The sequence below is a fragment of the Copadichromis virginalis genome, linkage group LG19 (assembly GCF_057382275.1).
Source record: "Copadichromis virginalis isolate Kocher_CV1m ecotype Utaka linkage group LG19, C_Virginalis_male_GT1.1, whole genome shotgun sequence".
Classification (NCBI taxonomy): domain Eukaryota; kingdom Metazoa; phylum Chordata; class Actinopteri; order Cichliformes; family Cichlidae; genus Copadichromis; species Copadichromis virginalis.
Window position 1 is genome coordinate 32,637,975 of NC_140636.1, and position 15,958 is coordinate 32,653,932.

At 43.6% G+C, this 15,958-nt stretch overlaps 3 protein-coding genes across 4 annotated transcripts in view; 1 reads left to right on the forward strand and 2 right to left on the reverse strand.

Moving 5' to 3' along the window:
- slc38a6 (solute carrier family 38 member 6) lies at positions 1–11,584 on the reverse strand. Of its 2 annotated transcripts, XM_085441644.1 has the most exons (16): positions 11,386–11,584; positions 8,795–8,925; positions 8,536–8,609; positions 8,189–8,241; positions 8,045–8,084; positions 5,919–5,997; positions 3,866–3,951; positions 3,724–3,782; positions 3,574–3,645; positions 3,108–3,164; positions 2,546–2,625; positions 2,082–2,182; positions 1,885–2,009; positions 1,267–1,411; positions 887–981; positions 1–764 (listed from the first exon to the last, which is right to left on the reverse strand). In XM_085441644.1, the coding sequence occupies exons 1-16, from the start codon at positions 11,461–11,463 to the stop codon at positions 681–683; spliced, it is 1,359 nt and encodes a 452-aa protein (XP_085297770.1). In that variant the 5' UTR covers positions 11,464–11,584; the 3' UTR covers positions 1–680. The 2 variants fall into 2 exon arrangements, with proteins under 2 accessions (XP_085297770.1, XP_085297771.1); XM_085441645.1 differs by lacking the exon at positions 8,795–8,925.
- A 132-nt stretch (positions 11,585–11,716) lies between these two features.
- Positions 11,717–14,561, forward strand: trmt5 (tRNA methyltransferase 5). The gene is made up of 5 exons (XM_085440914.1): positions 11,717–11,766; positions 11,891–12,471; positions 12,713–12,837; positions 12,928–13,570; positions 14,315–14,561. Exons 1-5 carry the CDS (start codon positions 11,759–11,761, stop codon positions 14,374–14,376), a joined length of 1,419 nt encoding a protein of 472 aa, XP_085297040.1. The 5' UTR covers positions 11,717–11,758; the 3' UTR covers positions 14,377–14,561.
- An 8-nt stretch (positions 14,562–14,569) lies between these two features.
- mnat1 (MNAT1 component of CDK activating kinase) overlaps positions 14,570–15,958 on the reverse strand; it is a 34,267-nt gene continuing 32,878 nt past the window's right edge. Inside the window, exon 9 of the mRNA XM_085440922.1 lies at positions 14,570–14,854. Within this exon, the coding sequence (XP_085297048.1) occupies positions 14,734–14,854 (121 nt within the window). The 3' untranslated portion in view covers positions 14,570–14,733. The remainder of the gene's footprint in view (positions 14,855–15,958) is intronic.

Sequence of the window (15,958 nt, forward strand, 5' to 3'; positions counted from 1 at the left end):
TGTCATTACATAAACAATGTCTCTTTTATCAAGTGCTGGCAATTTGATACAATCTAACACATTTTAAATTAGGCCCACATGGCGTGCGCTATAATGAACCAACAAACTGATCACCGGTTTTATCACATTCACTGCAGTAGACGATGTAGCAGAAATAGTTTTACCTGATTTTAGAGTGCTCAAAGCTCAAAGACACTCAAAACAAATGCCCCAAAAAATAAATGTGATTCATAAAACCCACTGTGTTTACAAATACATATAGTGTCACATACAAAATTTAGGAAAGCAGTAAACTTCGATGTAGTCTTCATCAGGTGGTCAATAATTTACATAAAGTGCAAAAATCGCAAACACAGAACAAGTAGAAATGAAAAAACAAGCACATTAAAGTAAATTTACAGCTTTGTATCACAAACCCACACATCAGATTTGAAAAAAAAAGACAAGACTTGCCCTGAATTTGGTACAGTACAAAGGTCAGTGCGGTACAGGAGATGTAAACATTGAGCTGAGATTGGAAAGAACGTAAAAAAAAAAAACCAAATGTAGAATAATTTTATCATAAATAAATGCCTGGGGGCGATGCTGTTCCCTTTATTTATTCAACTTTCAGTTTGTTTGGTGCGCGCTTCATTTTCTTTGGTTTTGTTGTTGGTCTGGGGGAGGAGACCAGAAGGGGGCTAGGAGCTCTTTGCCCATGTGATGACGATAACACAGAAACTGATGACTCCCATAATCACGCCAAAGACCACGAGTAGTGCAGCCTGAAGGGGAGAGAGGAGAAAGAAAAGAAAAGAAAAAAATCGAAATAATTACCAGATTACCTCAAAATATAATGTATGCAACTTCATCGCCAGATCTTCTATTTACGGAAGAGCTCATTTACCCCAACAGAGTCGAAGGACCTGAGGGGCTGCCTGCTGATTTTGAGGTAGAAGATGCCCGGAAAGACAAATAAGAGGCAGCTGGATGTTGTTGATCCTGAGGAACAAACAGGAAAGGCTCATGATAGGAGATTTATAAACTGTTTGAGCAGGACTCCAGCCATCAATTATGTATAAGCAGATACTGCAGTTCTAGCCAGTACAATCAATAACTGTGGGCTACTGGGATATTGGCAGCTTATAATGCCTGTTCATATTTAAAAGGTTACAGGTAAGGAAATAAAAATATATCTATAATTTATGAACAATATAATATCTATTGATATACACCCCCCCCCCCCCCACTCCCATATGTTAAAAGTATTTTCAAAGTACCACATACCTACTACTCCAAACACATTTCTGATATCAGGCACAAAGATGGCGAGTATCAGCACCACACACAGGATGGTTAGAGTTGCAGCGATGTGGATCAGCCAAGAAAAGGCACGCCCCCCGAAAAGCATCAAAATTGCAGCTTTACGGGCCTGCAGCAAGCACACAGACACAGACAGTACCCATTCAAGCTGAAAGCACTCGAGTGTTATTGCAACTAAATGTCTTAAAGCAGAAAGAAGGAAAGTGAAGTAATCTGCTTTTCTGGCAGCTGTAACACAGTAACAGAGCCAGATGAATTTTCTAGGCGACAATAAATTTAAATTGATAAAGTGAAAGAGTAAAAAGGTGGAACTGAAAAATAAAACCATCTTGATCACAATAACAACATAAAAATGATCAACAAAGCCTTCAAGTATTTTCAGTTCAGTTCTTCAGTTTCACAGTTTGAGTAAAAAAAGAAAAAAGAAGAAGCACTAAACAAACCTGTGTGGAAAAAGCATCGTTATTATTATTATTATTATTATTATTATTATTATTATTATTATTATTATTATTATTATCATTATCATTATCATTATCATCATCATGATGATGATGATGATGATGAAGCAGGTCTACTCACAGGGAAGTGTATAAGTGGCACAGTCAGCAGCACAGACAGGAGGATGGCCAGTCGAACCGCTATCACCATGGTGTCCCGGGGCAAGTATGCATCATAACTGAGGAGCAGCTCGGATTCCACGTGAGCTAAAAGTTAGAAGATGAAAACAGAGATGGGACAATGCTTTCCTTTGAATGAAAGTGTCCCTGATGACTTACCGTAGAAGGTGAGGTAGCCAAACAGCGCAGAAATAAAGTACAGCAAGAAGCTGAGGCTGATGCCGATATTCGTGACCTTCTGCATCCTGGCTTTGGTAGGTCTGAAAGACAAAGCGATAATAATGCATTCACGTGACAAGCACCTATTATGGTCATTTCCAGCTCCATATTTTATTCATAGACTTAGAATATCTTTAAATGATACATAACAATTATAATTTATCTTATTATCCTATCCTGGGCCTTGGTGTAGCCCCTAAGTCAGGTCATTTAACCTCCTCTCCACATAGAAAGCAAACTGTAGGAAATGCATGTAGAGGAGCCTAAAGCCTGAGCTTCTGACTCACGCATCCTCTAACTACTTGAAACTTTGCCGTGTTTAATATAAGCAGCTGTTTTCTGTCATAACTGGATACATATGACAGAAAACAGGCAAAAATAGTAGAAATAAACGCGAAGCTGACCGATCCAGTTCGCAGTAGATCGGCAGGACAGCCGTGTGGCACAGAAAGGAGAAGGCCATGGTGGGGATGGCATAGGCACTCTGCAACACAAACACACACACACACACACACACACACACACACATCAGTCAGAGCACAGCCGTCATTAACAAATTAACAACCTACTCAGTTACACTGGAGGGAGGAGGTAGGTGGGTCAAGGTATGGTCCTCATAGTAGTAATTACTGCTTGGGCTGCTAAGAGTGAGGATGCAAATCGAAATGTGAGAACTTTCTGAACTTTTCTTCCACTAAATGCATCTTATACTACGTGCAAGTATACATCTATAGTGCCGTGTGAGCACATTATAGGAAACGGTCGAGAAAGTGTAAATCGGTGTCACGTGTCAGCTGCGTAGTGTGCTTGAGTTCCACATGTACAGGTTACACTTCACAGGTGAGAGTGTGACCTGTCAACACAGTGGAGCAGCTGCAGCAGATCTACGTTTAACAGCTTCTCACTGCCACCTCAAAGCCTCCGCGTGTTCAGTGCCGAGGAAAAACGCTGGTTTCCTATACGTACCTTACTAGAGATGACGAAGAGTTTTGGAGAACACTCTGAGTCAGAGGAATTTGATATCTGGAGAAACAAGGTGAAAAAGTGAGCCGGTTATTTCTAGAAAGAGATGAGTTCAGCAGTGCTGCTGCAAATAGTAAAGCTTAATTTCAAGCTTAAGGGAAACAAGTATTCTAATATAGCTCATAGCAGGTTTTTTGTATGGTCTGTTTAATTCCTAAAGGTCAGAGTTGATTTCCAGGATCAGGCAAGGTTATCTGGACTTCCTGTCCTTCAGGAACAGCATCAGTTACCATACACAGATCTGTGCAGCCTTCTCTGGTCCTCATCAGCCTGTGCAGACACAATCAGTAAGCTCAATCTCCTGGGCTTTCCTCTTAATCCCGTGCCCGTGACCTTCTGGACCATACTGCACCAGATCTGTGTTGTTTTCAAAAGAGTATTTATGTGCTGAAAGAAATGCTGTTCTTACCTTGAAGGCACCTGAAAGGGATGTTATATTGTGGGGCAGTGGGCAGGGGATGGACCATTTCTTGACCACGACCTACACGAGATAATAAATAAAGTCAAAAATGAAAACAAACAAACAGATGGACGTATGGAGGTTCGTGTCAGAGCTTACCACAACTGCAAAGTACAGCATGAATAAGAAGGCGAGACTACTAGTGTATCCCAGGAAGCCTGTAAGGACGGGAGAAAGATCTATCAAGAAGCAACCAAACAAGAAAAAAATAAATAACACGCTTGAGGATCGCTTAACGTACCAATTTTAGGCAACAATGACAGAGGTAGAACGACACAAAGTGTGATTATGATCAGAAGCAGCCTGCCATCCTCATACCAGGCATTTCTGGAAAATAAATAAATGAATGAATGAATAAAAACAGCAAGGGAGTGAACTATTACAGGTTAACACTGAATTAAGCCACGTTTTATTATCAGGTCAGGGATAGGAGAGAGTATTCTTCCATGCCTTAAGATGGGCCGGCTCTGGAAATTTGTCTCCATTTCGTGCTCAAATACAGAGCGACAGATTCATCATGTGGTATGAATTAAAGGCTTTAGCTCTTGCAAACCATAACAATTATGTAATTCACATGCAAACGTTGTGTCGCTCCATCAGATGAGACCACATTTCACTTGCTGGGTTTTTGGAGAGGGGGAATAATATTTTCCTTTGCCGAGGGCTAGCCTTGGCAGTTCATTCGAGATCGGGGAGTAAAATGAGGAGGGGGAGGGGGGTGGGGGCTTGGCGTTCGAGGTGACACATGTGGAAGGCATGCCGGCTCCACCGGGGTCGGTCGAGGTGGGTGCTGCCCGGCTCTCTGCTGCGGGTTGTATGCGGGGGTCGTGAGGGACTGGCTCCACCGCTCTTTATGGGGGCTTCCAGAGTCAAGCAGCACCTGCTCTGACAACATCAACACCCACTGACCCCTGTTTGGCAGTTTCACAGCTGTGGCGTTACCATAGGCGCTGATGGATTTGTCTCCGCATCTACACCGTTTCTACCCTGTAACTGGATGTCACCGAGACCTCTGCTCTGACCTGGACTCTCTCTGGTCCAATCAGGTCTGCTCCAAGCCAAGTTTACACAAAGTATTCGACCCAATCTTAATTAAGGCGAGGCCGGTTTATTTGCACATTACTTTTCAACAAGAAGCACTTTAAATTAAAGAAAAAAAAAAGCTCTCATTCCTGCAGACATTTTTGTAAAAAAAAAGAAAAAGGGATCTCTGGAGGCTGCAGGCTTACTGTAAAGTCACAGGATACCTAGAAGAACCATGAAATGTGGAACATTTCACGCTATAACGAGATGCAGGATAGCTCTCGGTTAAAGCCGGAGCACGACTGCCGATGAGTCAATCTCGAACATCAGCATAAATCTGGCCGCGCACAATCCCAGATCCACAGCTGTCCATGTCTTTGGCCTTGAATTTAAACGCGATGAGAGAAGCGGGACACACGCAGTCTGTTAGCAGCAGCGCAGAAAAGATTGAGCGTGACTTTGTTTTCGCTCTGCCGTATTATGATAAATGAGCCAGATAAAAGAAACGCGTTTTAATATAAAACAACTCATTTATTTGGGCTTTGATGGAATCGAATGTGCGCGTCTGTTAACATCTCAAAGCCGCTCATTAACAGAAATGTTTTGTTTCCCTCAGCAGTGAGCTGTAATTAGAATGGCAAAACTGATATCCCCTTGTATCAGTCTGATTCCGGGGAACATGTGTGAGAGATTTTGGGGGGTGGGGGTGAAAGGAGAGCGCTAATACAAAGCAGCTGTGTGTGGAAGATTCAGATGTTGACGGATAGGGCTGAGAGCAGCTACAACTCTTGCTTAAACCAGTGTGGCCAATAATAAAGTGATAGAAGTTACATTCTTTGCCAAGGACTTCTCTGCAGGCATGTCCACGCAGACCAATGAAAGGCACTGGCTGCTGCTGATAGGTGATGAATGGCTCTCGTATCGGGAATACATTTCCTGTGGGCATGCCTCACGCTACACGACAGACAGAGAAAACATTAGCAGTGTATTTTGGTTTAGCGAGGGAGCTTCCCCGACATTATTCATGCGCTTCTTATTGCCCGACTAATTCCAGTTTGTGTAGCTTTGTGGCGCACAAGTGTCAAATTTGACTTATTTAAAAAAGGCCAAAAGGTATAATCTACAACATCATGGGAACAGGAATGACTCATTCTTTATCTCAGTGCAGCTAATTCAAAAGAATGACTTTGTTCAACCCGCAGCTGTGACAGATTTTGAGCTGAATTTCTTTTTTGGCAAACGAGGGAGCTCACAGCGCTGGATATACCCACCCTGGGCTGTCTGCACTCAGGAGGCTGTTGATGGCTGCAGGAAGCTCCGACTTCAAGATGAACAAATAGGATGACATGGCTGAGAAGCGAGAGAACAGAAAGGGTTCAGAAATTGAGTGTTTATTAAAAAAAAGAAAGAAAAAAAAGCCCATAATCACACCAAGCTACTAAATCATAAAAACAGCAGATGAATGTGTGCTGTCACAAGTATTCATAAGCTGCTGTGTGAGGATGATGAGCGTTTTTCCAGTGTGAGGAAATAGCAGGGTGGAGGAGGAGGGGGGGGGGGGGGTTACTACGGCTCCAATGCAAACGGGTGGGGCAGGCAGCTCAAGGGGATCACCGGCAAAGCCCTTGGCATAGAGGAGCGGACATTATGCAGGACTTCCAACTGCTGGAGACCGCGAGTAGCAGCCATGACGAAGAAGTGCGAAGGGGGGAGGAATGCTAACAATAATGATCTCTGACGCTAATCCAGGTACTTCTCCCCCTTTCTCCACCTCACTAGGAAACAGGATACTTCCCTGTATGCACAGGCAACCAATCAGAGAGAGAGAGAGAGAGGGGGGGGGGGGGGGTGTCACTTTTTGTGAGTATTAGAAGCCCCAAAAACAAGAAAGCAAGCAAGAAAGGGGGAAGAGAGCATCATCAGAAGTGAGCACGTTTGGTATTCAGATGCAGTGTGTGGCCAGTTATAAAGGGAGATAATGTTAAGGGATTTAGATTTGTGAAGCCACGCTAGCCAGAGTTAGTTGGGCCCTTATTGCCTCGGAGGGCAGATCTTGCGCTTGCCGTTAAATAAGCCTGGCCTTAATCCCCCAGATCCTGTATTTGTTTATGAAAGAAAATTCCCCCAGCAACACTTCGGCCCACACAGACGCACGGACATTCCCTCTCTGAGAATAACTGCAGACATTTTATGTAAGCGCTCAAATCTGTCAATAAGATGTTACTCTGAGGCTGCGGGGTTTTTTTTAGCGGATTAATCAAAAACGTACCCTGGGAGAGTTCATCCGTCAACTTAAAGAAAGCATGAAAGTTTTTTTATATTATATGTATCGTTTTAAGCCACAGACAAATAAAGACATGCTGACAGAGATCACACACAGCAGACATGATGCAATGGTTTCGTTCGATGCAGCTGGTTACTGTAAGTATAACACCACATCTGTGGAAACTGCTGGTGGGACAGTATTTGCATCTTTAAAAAAAAAAGCAGGGAGGGGGAAAAAAAACCCTGAGTGAAGAGAAAGCGTTGCCAAGTGGTAAGAAAACGTATTAGAATAATAAGTACTTATGTAAACTTCAAGAAAAGTTGACCTAAACCTTCTGTGTGTGGTCAGCAAATAGCGGCAGAGTGTGCTCAACAAAGGCCAGAGCCACTTTCATTTCATTAAGGACAAGGGCCGAAGCCGGCTGTGAGAGCCCTGGGCTGGTCAGTAATTAAGGTCAATTGGCCCATCAGCCTTTGGCAGTGCAGATGAATGTTTACCCAGAGTGAGGCTAATTGCACTCTTATAAAAGGAGCCCGGGGTATAGACAGATGCATGCTGGAGTGCTGGCTCTCACACTCTCACACATATTGCCCCCATGCTGGGAAAACCGCACACATACCAGAGGGCACGGCAATAATCCACTCAGCCGTGCCACTAATGACTGCAGAGGAGCTATCACCTCAGCTCTCGACTGTCTGGGAAGCACGGTTTGTGGCTGAGGAATGACAGTAAGAGAAAGAGAGAGAGAGAAGTGAGGGGGTGGGGGAAATAAAGGGAGGGGTCCCATTAGGCTACTCCACACACAGACGGTGGGAGTGGGTTTACCATCAGCGATCAATTAGAGGAGAAGTCATGTTTCAGGCTCAGGGGAGGAGACAGCGGCTGCAGGGTCAGAGGTTATCAGGGAATCGAGATAATAGCCACACAGGAGGGTGGCTGTAAAACACCAGCCATTTGGGCACCAGCAGGAGGCGCTATCTACCTCCAAAATAAACTGACCATAGTCTGACCCTGCAGCACTCCTCACCCTCTTCACCACCCTTCTCCTATAAAAACCCACAAAAATCAGTTCCTGTCCAGCATGTCAGAAATGATGTATGTAACTGCACATTGAACCGGGGGCTCACTTACCACCGATATTTTGGATAAGAATAGCGATTCCAACCAGAACCTAAAAAGACAGTCAGTGTGAGCAAGTTCTCTGGTCACGGTGGAAAAACTTGTAAAAACTTTTTGGCAGGGCAAATGTGCAGCAATCCAAAAATCAACACTTACTTTTCCTGGTTTTTGTAAGGCTTTCCCTCCGAGGTCTTCATATGAATTGATACCTAAAGCCAAGAAGAAGAGGGAAAAAAAGAAGAATCAGACATGAAAACGATGTCAGGATGACTATCACATCACAAAATTCTTCATGGAAAAATGGGATTATCTGGTTTTTATCTCCTCTCTTTGCTCCTGTAAAATATTATTTAAACATCATCTGAAGTTTCTCACAATGAGGATGCAAATAATAAGTAAATGGAACGGGAAAAAAAATCAAGTGAGGGTGTTTAAATGTAACAACTCTGGATGAAGCCCCCTGGATACACCCACAGAGACGTGTTACCCTGCATCCCACCCACCTGTTTGGTCACAGAGCTTCAGCAGGAGGTGTATAGAGTACGCAGCCAGGCTGGACACCAGCACCAACAGGATACTGGAAAAAAACGTTTCTCATCATATCTTTACAAGCACGTATCAAATTGTAAAGCAAAAATAAACACTGGGAGACACAGTTTTAGATGCTCTATAGGAATTATAACAAACTAATCCAGATATCGTCTGGGATACCAGGGGTCAAGTCATGCATTTTTCTGCCTTACGCACCGAGAAGATTCTTACCAAAACCCAACTATTCCAGTGCTAGCCATGGCATAAGCTAGACCCAGTATGCCGCTGCCCATGATTGCATTCATCAGGTTAAACACAGAGGAGGCGAAGGAGGCACCTTTGGCTCTGGATAGCACAGCTCCCTGCACATATAACACACAATATAAATAGCATGAAGAAAAAGATGCAGCAGAAGAAATCTGATTATTTTTGTAAGAGCCTCAGGAAGATTACTCATGACAGTATTAAGAACAACTGGCTTGCCCTGATGATGGATGTCATGAAAAGAGCACAGCAGTGGCATGGAGGATCAGGGAATGGAAATGGGAATGGGTGGAGAGGGATTTGAGCTGCTGGCTGTGGGACAGCTGCCTGAGCTCAGGATAAGGGGAGCTGCCCAAACTGCTTGACCTCTCTAATGGGGGATATCCTGGACAGAACGAGTGGCAACTCTTGTGTCAGTGTCACAACAAGCTTAGATTGACCTTCAGGCTGTTGCAGTCCCCCCTGTTACAGTACTGAGAGACAGGAAGTGAACTAAGACCCCAAATGAATAAAAATACAAAGTAGCTGGAGTTTATTGTAAAGCATGGCACACTGAGGTAAAGCTTATCCCAGCTTGCACAGGGTACAATTCAACACAGTTGGAAGCAAAACAAGAAGAAATCAAACCACTGTGATGGATGTTTGGAGACAAAGTTAGAGAGCCAAAGCTGAGTTGGTTTGGACGTGCAGAGGAGGGAGAGTGGATATATTGGACAAGGAATGTTGAAGATGGAGCTGTCAGGCAGGAGAAAAGAGAAAGACCACACAGATTGTTGATGGATCTATTCAAGGAGATCATGCAGAGGGTTGGTGTGACAGAGGAAGATGCTAAGGATAGGCTGAGACCGAGGCAAATGATCTGCTGTGGTGACCCCTAAACAGAGTAGCCAAAGGAGGGAGAACATGTTGTTTTCAGTACTTTGCAAACATGTGTACGTCCAGATTGAGCCGCATGTTCACACCATGATGACAAAATTTATGGTAACCCTCACATACTCTCACTGAATCAACAACACACACCACACACTATGTCTTGCTTAGATTTGAACTGTAACTCTATATTGCTCACTGAAATCAGCCACATAAACTAACAAAATCAAGCTAGAAAGAGTCTCTCATTACCTTTAGACAGACAAGCTAAAACTTCTAAACTCTCTAAACATACATTACTGATGTTTTAAAAATGACTGTAACAGTCATTTTTAATATAATGCTGTAATACGGGTGAGGTCAAAAAGTTTTTGTCTGAAGTTAAAATTCTAAACACTTAAGTGGGCACTGAAATAGTCTCTGTGTCACAATAAAGTCTTTATCTGCATTATCAGTGCACTGTTTTAGCTTCAAGTAGCTTCAGCAAACAACATTAAATTAATCTAGTCTGACATCAAATCAAAGAATAAGTGGTTCAAAGGCTGAAATATGAATTTGGTTTGTTGTTGTTTTTCTCCCATTTCCCCCTGCACACTATTAAAATGGCACATTCTGAAGAGGTGCAGATGGAGACACTTTGGTTTCTGCAGAGTTTTTGCAGAATTCATCAGCAGCTTTGAGCAGTCTGTCAGCGTGTATGTGGACAACTGATTTAATATAACCACAACAACATCCTCAAATGAGGGACTGACAGTAGAATTGTCCATTTAACTGTGAAACCATGGTATGTAATTAAATCACGCTTCTCTTTCACACCAACCCTCTTCCTGTCCTTGACTACATCCATAGTCTCCTCTGAGGTCTTCCTCTTTCCCTTTTGCCTGGCAGCTCCATCTTCAATATCCTTGGTCTAATATAGCCACTATCCCTCCCTCCAAACAGTCCCGACTTTGTCCCTGTGATGTACTCCTTTCTAATCCTGTCCATCCTGGTCACTTGTCTCCAAGCACTCTCTTGTTCACCTCTCTTGTGCCCTGTCTGGTCCTTTGGATTTTTAACCAGTGAAATACTGAAATAATGCCAGTATATTAAAAAAAAAAATCATATATTTGTCTACTTCAATTTTGGACATAATTTACTAGCAAAAAAAAGACAAAGCCCAAAGGAAACAAAGTTAGAGATTAGCATGAGAGGGGGGAAAAAGAAGAAGAAAGAGAGGTTCTGGTGTTGGGTGTACTTTCACTGCAAGTGCTGACACAGGCAGAAAACAGATGAACAAGCAGTTCAAAACAAGCACGTGATATTTTTCCTGGACATTTTGACAGCCTGATTTACTGACAACACTACAAAAACCAGCCATTTTAACTGCTGTAATTCACAGTGTATTATTAAATTAAACAAAAAAAGTCACTGTTGATGTTTGACTTTTATTTTTTTAAATTTGGACCATTTAAAATATGTTTATTGAACTGTGATTTTAGATTTGTTGCAATTATTGCTACCCCTTCGCCAGATTTGAAGAAAAAAAAATCATTTGTCAAATGTCTCTTGGATAAATAAAGTTATATAAAACACATAAATTCTTCCTTGTGACAGAAACACATTTGTTTTCTGTCTCAGACTGTAGATTTTAGGTCAGCAAGTCATTCAGCGCAGTTTCACTTTTGGGTCTTCGCCTGTTGTTTTACCTGTAACAGAGGTGCAGTCTCTTCGGTGTCCTGGGCGGTGCGTTCACGGACCACGTCCACATCGTTGTTGATGCTCATTGTGGGTGGGGAACCGAAGCGGGAAACAAATTTATTAGTGTAAAAAAAAAAACCCTCGCAGATTGAGAGGAGACGGGGAGCCGCAGAGTTACGATACCATCTCAAACTCTCCTCCTCTAAACTTGTCAGCTGATCACTGTTGATGTTGAGTCACGTGCCTCTTATTTCCGTCGCGTTCTACACGTCAGAAATTACACCGTGCAATCAAAATGCGAGTCGCTGCTCGCTTGACCAATCACCGCTCGACGGTGGTCGACGTCTTATGACGTAGTTCAAGCATGCCTGTGATCGGAGGATGTTGAGGTGAGCTGTCTGGATCTGGTTTATCGTTAGTGGTTAATTGTATACTTTTGTTTTAAGCTTTGTTCTGATAATTTGAATGTTTTTTCTTTTCTGCCTGATTATTACGGCGTTATTATGTTCGTAGGTTTCTCGGCAGGATCTTTGTATCTGCACAAACTCAAAGGAGCCTGAATCCTGCCACTGTGCACCGCTGCTTTTGCTCTGCAGCGTATCCTTGCTTGGCTGTGAAGCCCATAATGGAGCCTAAACTGTACCGACCCCCTCCAGAGGTCCGGGGTATGACCTCTCTGGACAAAGACGCCTTCACACAGACTATTACAGTCCCTGCTCTACGGGTGCCCATTGGGGTCTTAAACAAAGTAGTGAAAAGCCTAAAAAAGTCGAGCATCCAGCGCCCTGGTGTGCCCAGGGTAGTTCAGGACAAAGAGCAGAGTAGCGACTTTCGCTTGGTCCTGTTGGACCCTCGCAGAGTCTCCTCGCCGAGCTCCTTCAGTGAGACTGAAGCTGAGGCTCTGAGGTCGTTCAGTGTCAGTGAGGAGCTCCACTACTATGAGCTGAAGCTGACCTATGACAACCTGAAGAGCGAAGAAGTGCTGGAGGCTGTGCTTCCCCAAGGTCAGGATGTGACCTCTGCGTTCAGTCGGGTGGGCCACATCGCACACATGAACCTGAGGGACCACCAGCTCACATACAAGAACCTCATAGGTGAGAGGCTGCTGCCTGGACAGCGGGAGGTTTTATTACAAACTGAAGTATCTACACGTCTTTCTGCTTATTTATTCACTTTATTTTTTTTAATGTGTCACCCAAACTTACCTGTGTCTTAAAATGTCAAAATGACAAGTACATCTGACTAAATACAGCTAACAGAAACAGTGGATCAGCTGGGATCACCCATCATTTCCAAATTTACAGTAAGGCTTCTTTTCTGTGCCTTCTCTTGCAGGTCAGGTGATCATGGACAAAAATCCTGGTGTCACCTGTGTGGTCAATAAGACGAACATAATCGATTCCACTTACCGCAACTTTAAGATGGAAGTGCTGGCTGGAGAGGAGAACATGGTCGCCAAAGTATGTGTAGTTCCACAGAGCCCTCTGTTTCACACTTGTTATTACATATGTTCAGTGCACAGGCTAATCGCTGTCCCGATCCCGATCCAGGTGAAAGAAAACGGGGTGACGTACGAGTTTGATTTCTCTCGCGTGTACTGGAACCCTCGGCTGAGCACAGAACACCAGCGGGTGGTGCAGCTCGTCAAGCGCGGCGACACTGTGTTTGACATCTTCGCTGGCGTCGGACCCTTCGCCATCCCAGCTGCTCGCTTAGGTGCCAGCATCTTAGCCAACGACCTCAACCCAGAGTCCTACCGATGGCTGCAGCATAACTGCAAACTCAACAAGGTGGAGAGCAAAGTCAGAGCCTTCAATCTGGACGGCAGGGCGTTCATCCGGGGACCTTTAAAGCAGGAGCTGCCTGTACTGATGAGGGGAACATCTGCCATTCATGTGGTGATGAACCTGCCTGCCTTAGCTCTGGACTTCCTGGATGCGTTCAGGGGCCTCCTGCACCACCAGGAGCCTCCTTGTGATGAGAACCTACCTACAGTGCACTGCTACGGCTTCTCCAAAGATGATGACCCTGACACAGATGTGGTGGAGAGAGCTTCCCGCAGCCTCGGATTCCCTCTGAAGAACCGATGCTCTGTGCATTTTGTGCGCAACGTGGCTCCTAACAAAGATATGATGTGTGTAAGGTTCACACTCCCTAAAGATATCCTCTTTGGAAGTGATGCTGAAGAGTCAGGTAAGGAATCACTCCTTCTTATGAGGTCTTTTCCAAAAGAAAAGGCTCAAACATCCCATAAATGTAGGAAGAAGAGGAATTGAAAATAAACAAGAGAAAAGCATGTTTCCTCAGTTTTCTGTCATAACATTTTAAGTTCCCACTTTACTTAGACATTACTTAGCCCATAGTGTGAATTTTGCATGCATGGGGATGATTTCTGTGACCATAATTTAGACACAATTAAAAGTAAAGCATGAATACCTGAACACTCTGCCCCCCTCTCACGGACAATAACCATATCCAACTTCTTAATAGCAATGAACTGGTCTGCATTGGTGCATCATATCTTTATTCTCTTCCCCCTCCTGCCCCCCCCCCCCCCCTCTTTCTTAAATAGATAACTATCATATCTGATATCATATCTCACAGTACAATAATACTGAATGGGTTGCATTGTTGTATTTTGTCATGTTTCTCAGGTCTTTGTCTGAATTTCTACGAACATTATTGCTAAGGATTGTCTTATTGCATTGGAGTCACACTGGGTTAAATATGTACACTTGGGTTTTAAGGGGTATTTATTATTTTCTTCTTTTTTTTGGGTTGTATGGAAGCCCCAAACGCAATTTCATTGTTCTTGACAATGACAATAAATAAATAAATACCTGTGTTTGCGCTGTTATATGTGCTGAAATTCCAGAGCTAATTTTCAACGTTGGCACAGAGATGGTTTCCATGATGCTTTTTTCTGTTTGTCTACAGAACAAATTGAAGAGCCAGCCTCAAAGAGACAGAAGTGTGAAGAAACTACAAATGCAACGTAAGGATAAATATCGACTTGGCACAATGAGGACCATGAGGATCAGCGTAGGAGCCGACTTTATTTTTTGCACTTAAATATTGTTTATTTGAAGAAGTCACGGCTCAGCTTTGTGACTAAGTCATTTGCATTTTCTTTTTTTAAATTCTGGCCTGCGTTTAATTTTAAAATAAATCTGCAAAATGATAGACAAAACCTCAGTGTTCATTGCCATTTATTTAAAAAATAAAGTTTGCACAAAATTTAAAAAGTTACATACAACATACATATAAGTCAGAGCACTCCCCACCCACAGCAGCGTAGTGGTAGTAGTGCAATATTTAAGGTCTTTTCAGTCACATTTCTAACTGGAGCAGCTTCTTCAGCCTCTCAGAGGGAACAGCCCGCTGAACGCGTCCTGGATGGCGCGATAACACGCCAAACCTGAGGTGTATCCTCCAGCTGTGTCCTGAGTCACGGCAGCCCGCACGTGATTCAGATACCTGAGAACAAATAGAAAGCTCTGCTGAGTAACGCAGGTTGGATATGTTAGAAATAATCTGCCTGGCCGGCACCCCGAAGGCTGCTTTTAAAGACTCTTCCTGCGAATGTAGCCTGAGTTTAAGTTTATTTTTGAAGGTTTTTTCCCTTCCTTCTCTCTGGTACCCTTTGGCCCTTTGATGAGATCAGCGAAGACGGACGTAGACATACACCGACAGTGGAACACCTTGTGCCTAAAAGTCTCTCCGACATGGCTCTATTAAAGTATTATAGCCGTTTTTATTTTTTCTAAGTGCTTACAGATGTATCCTGCCAAACCTCCTTTGCGGGGATCTTAAGCAAACGCGAACGTCACTGTTTATTTTCACAATTGTGCACGGGCAGAAAAAACAGTCACAGTGATAGCTGCCTCTCTACTTAAGTGCTCCGTCCCTTCCCAGTCGAGTAATTTCTCAAGTGTGTATTGTGCGCTTAAAAAGTGAGCTGTACTGTTTTCTCTTTCGTGTTACTACAAAGCAAAAAAAAGCAAAGGCCGCCAGCGATCCAGACAACACGTAGCCTTGCCCATCAATACTGCCCAAACCTCTCACGCCCCCCCGTCCTGTCATAGTCCTGGCAGAGGCGTCTAAAGCCCTCACACGAGTCTGGCTTTGTGGCCCCTGTTCCTGTGAGCTCGGGAAACTTCAAAGTGAAAAGTGAATCAAGAGCACAGACAGCACTCTGATTTCCATGCTCATTCAGGCTGCTTTACAGAGAAACCTAACACCTGCAGGGAGGCTCAGAGAGACTGACAGAGCCGAGGTGTATGTGAATGAGAGATGGATGAGGGGGGAAAAGGTGTTGGCGATAACACTCGCTGCATAGATCGGATTTTGCTTTCTGTTGTTCCTAAGAACCCAATAAAAACATTGAAAATGAAGGTGAAACATGCTTGGTAGCATGTCTGTGACATTAAAAACACAAATACCTCACAACAGAGTGAAAATAACAAGGAGGACAGCACAAAATGTCAACCAGACGGTGCACACAAAGACCACTAGAGAAACGGCACACAAGTTCAAAACAGGAGGCCCAGTGATTAATAATAACTTCATTAGGCCCAAGCT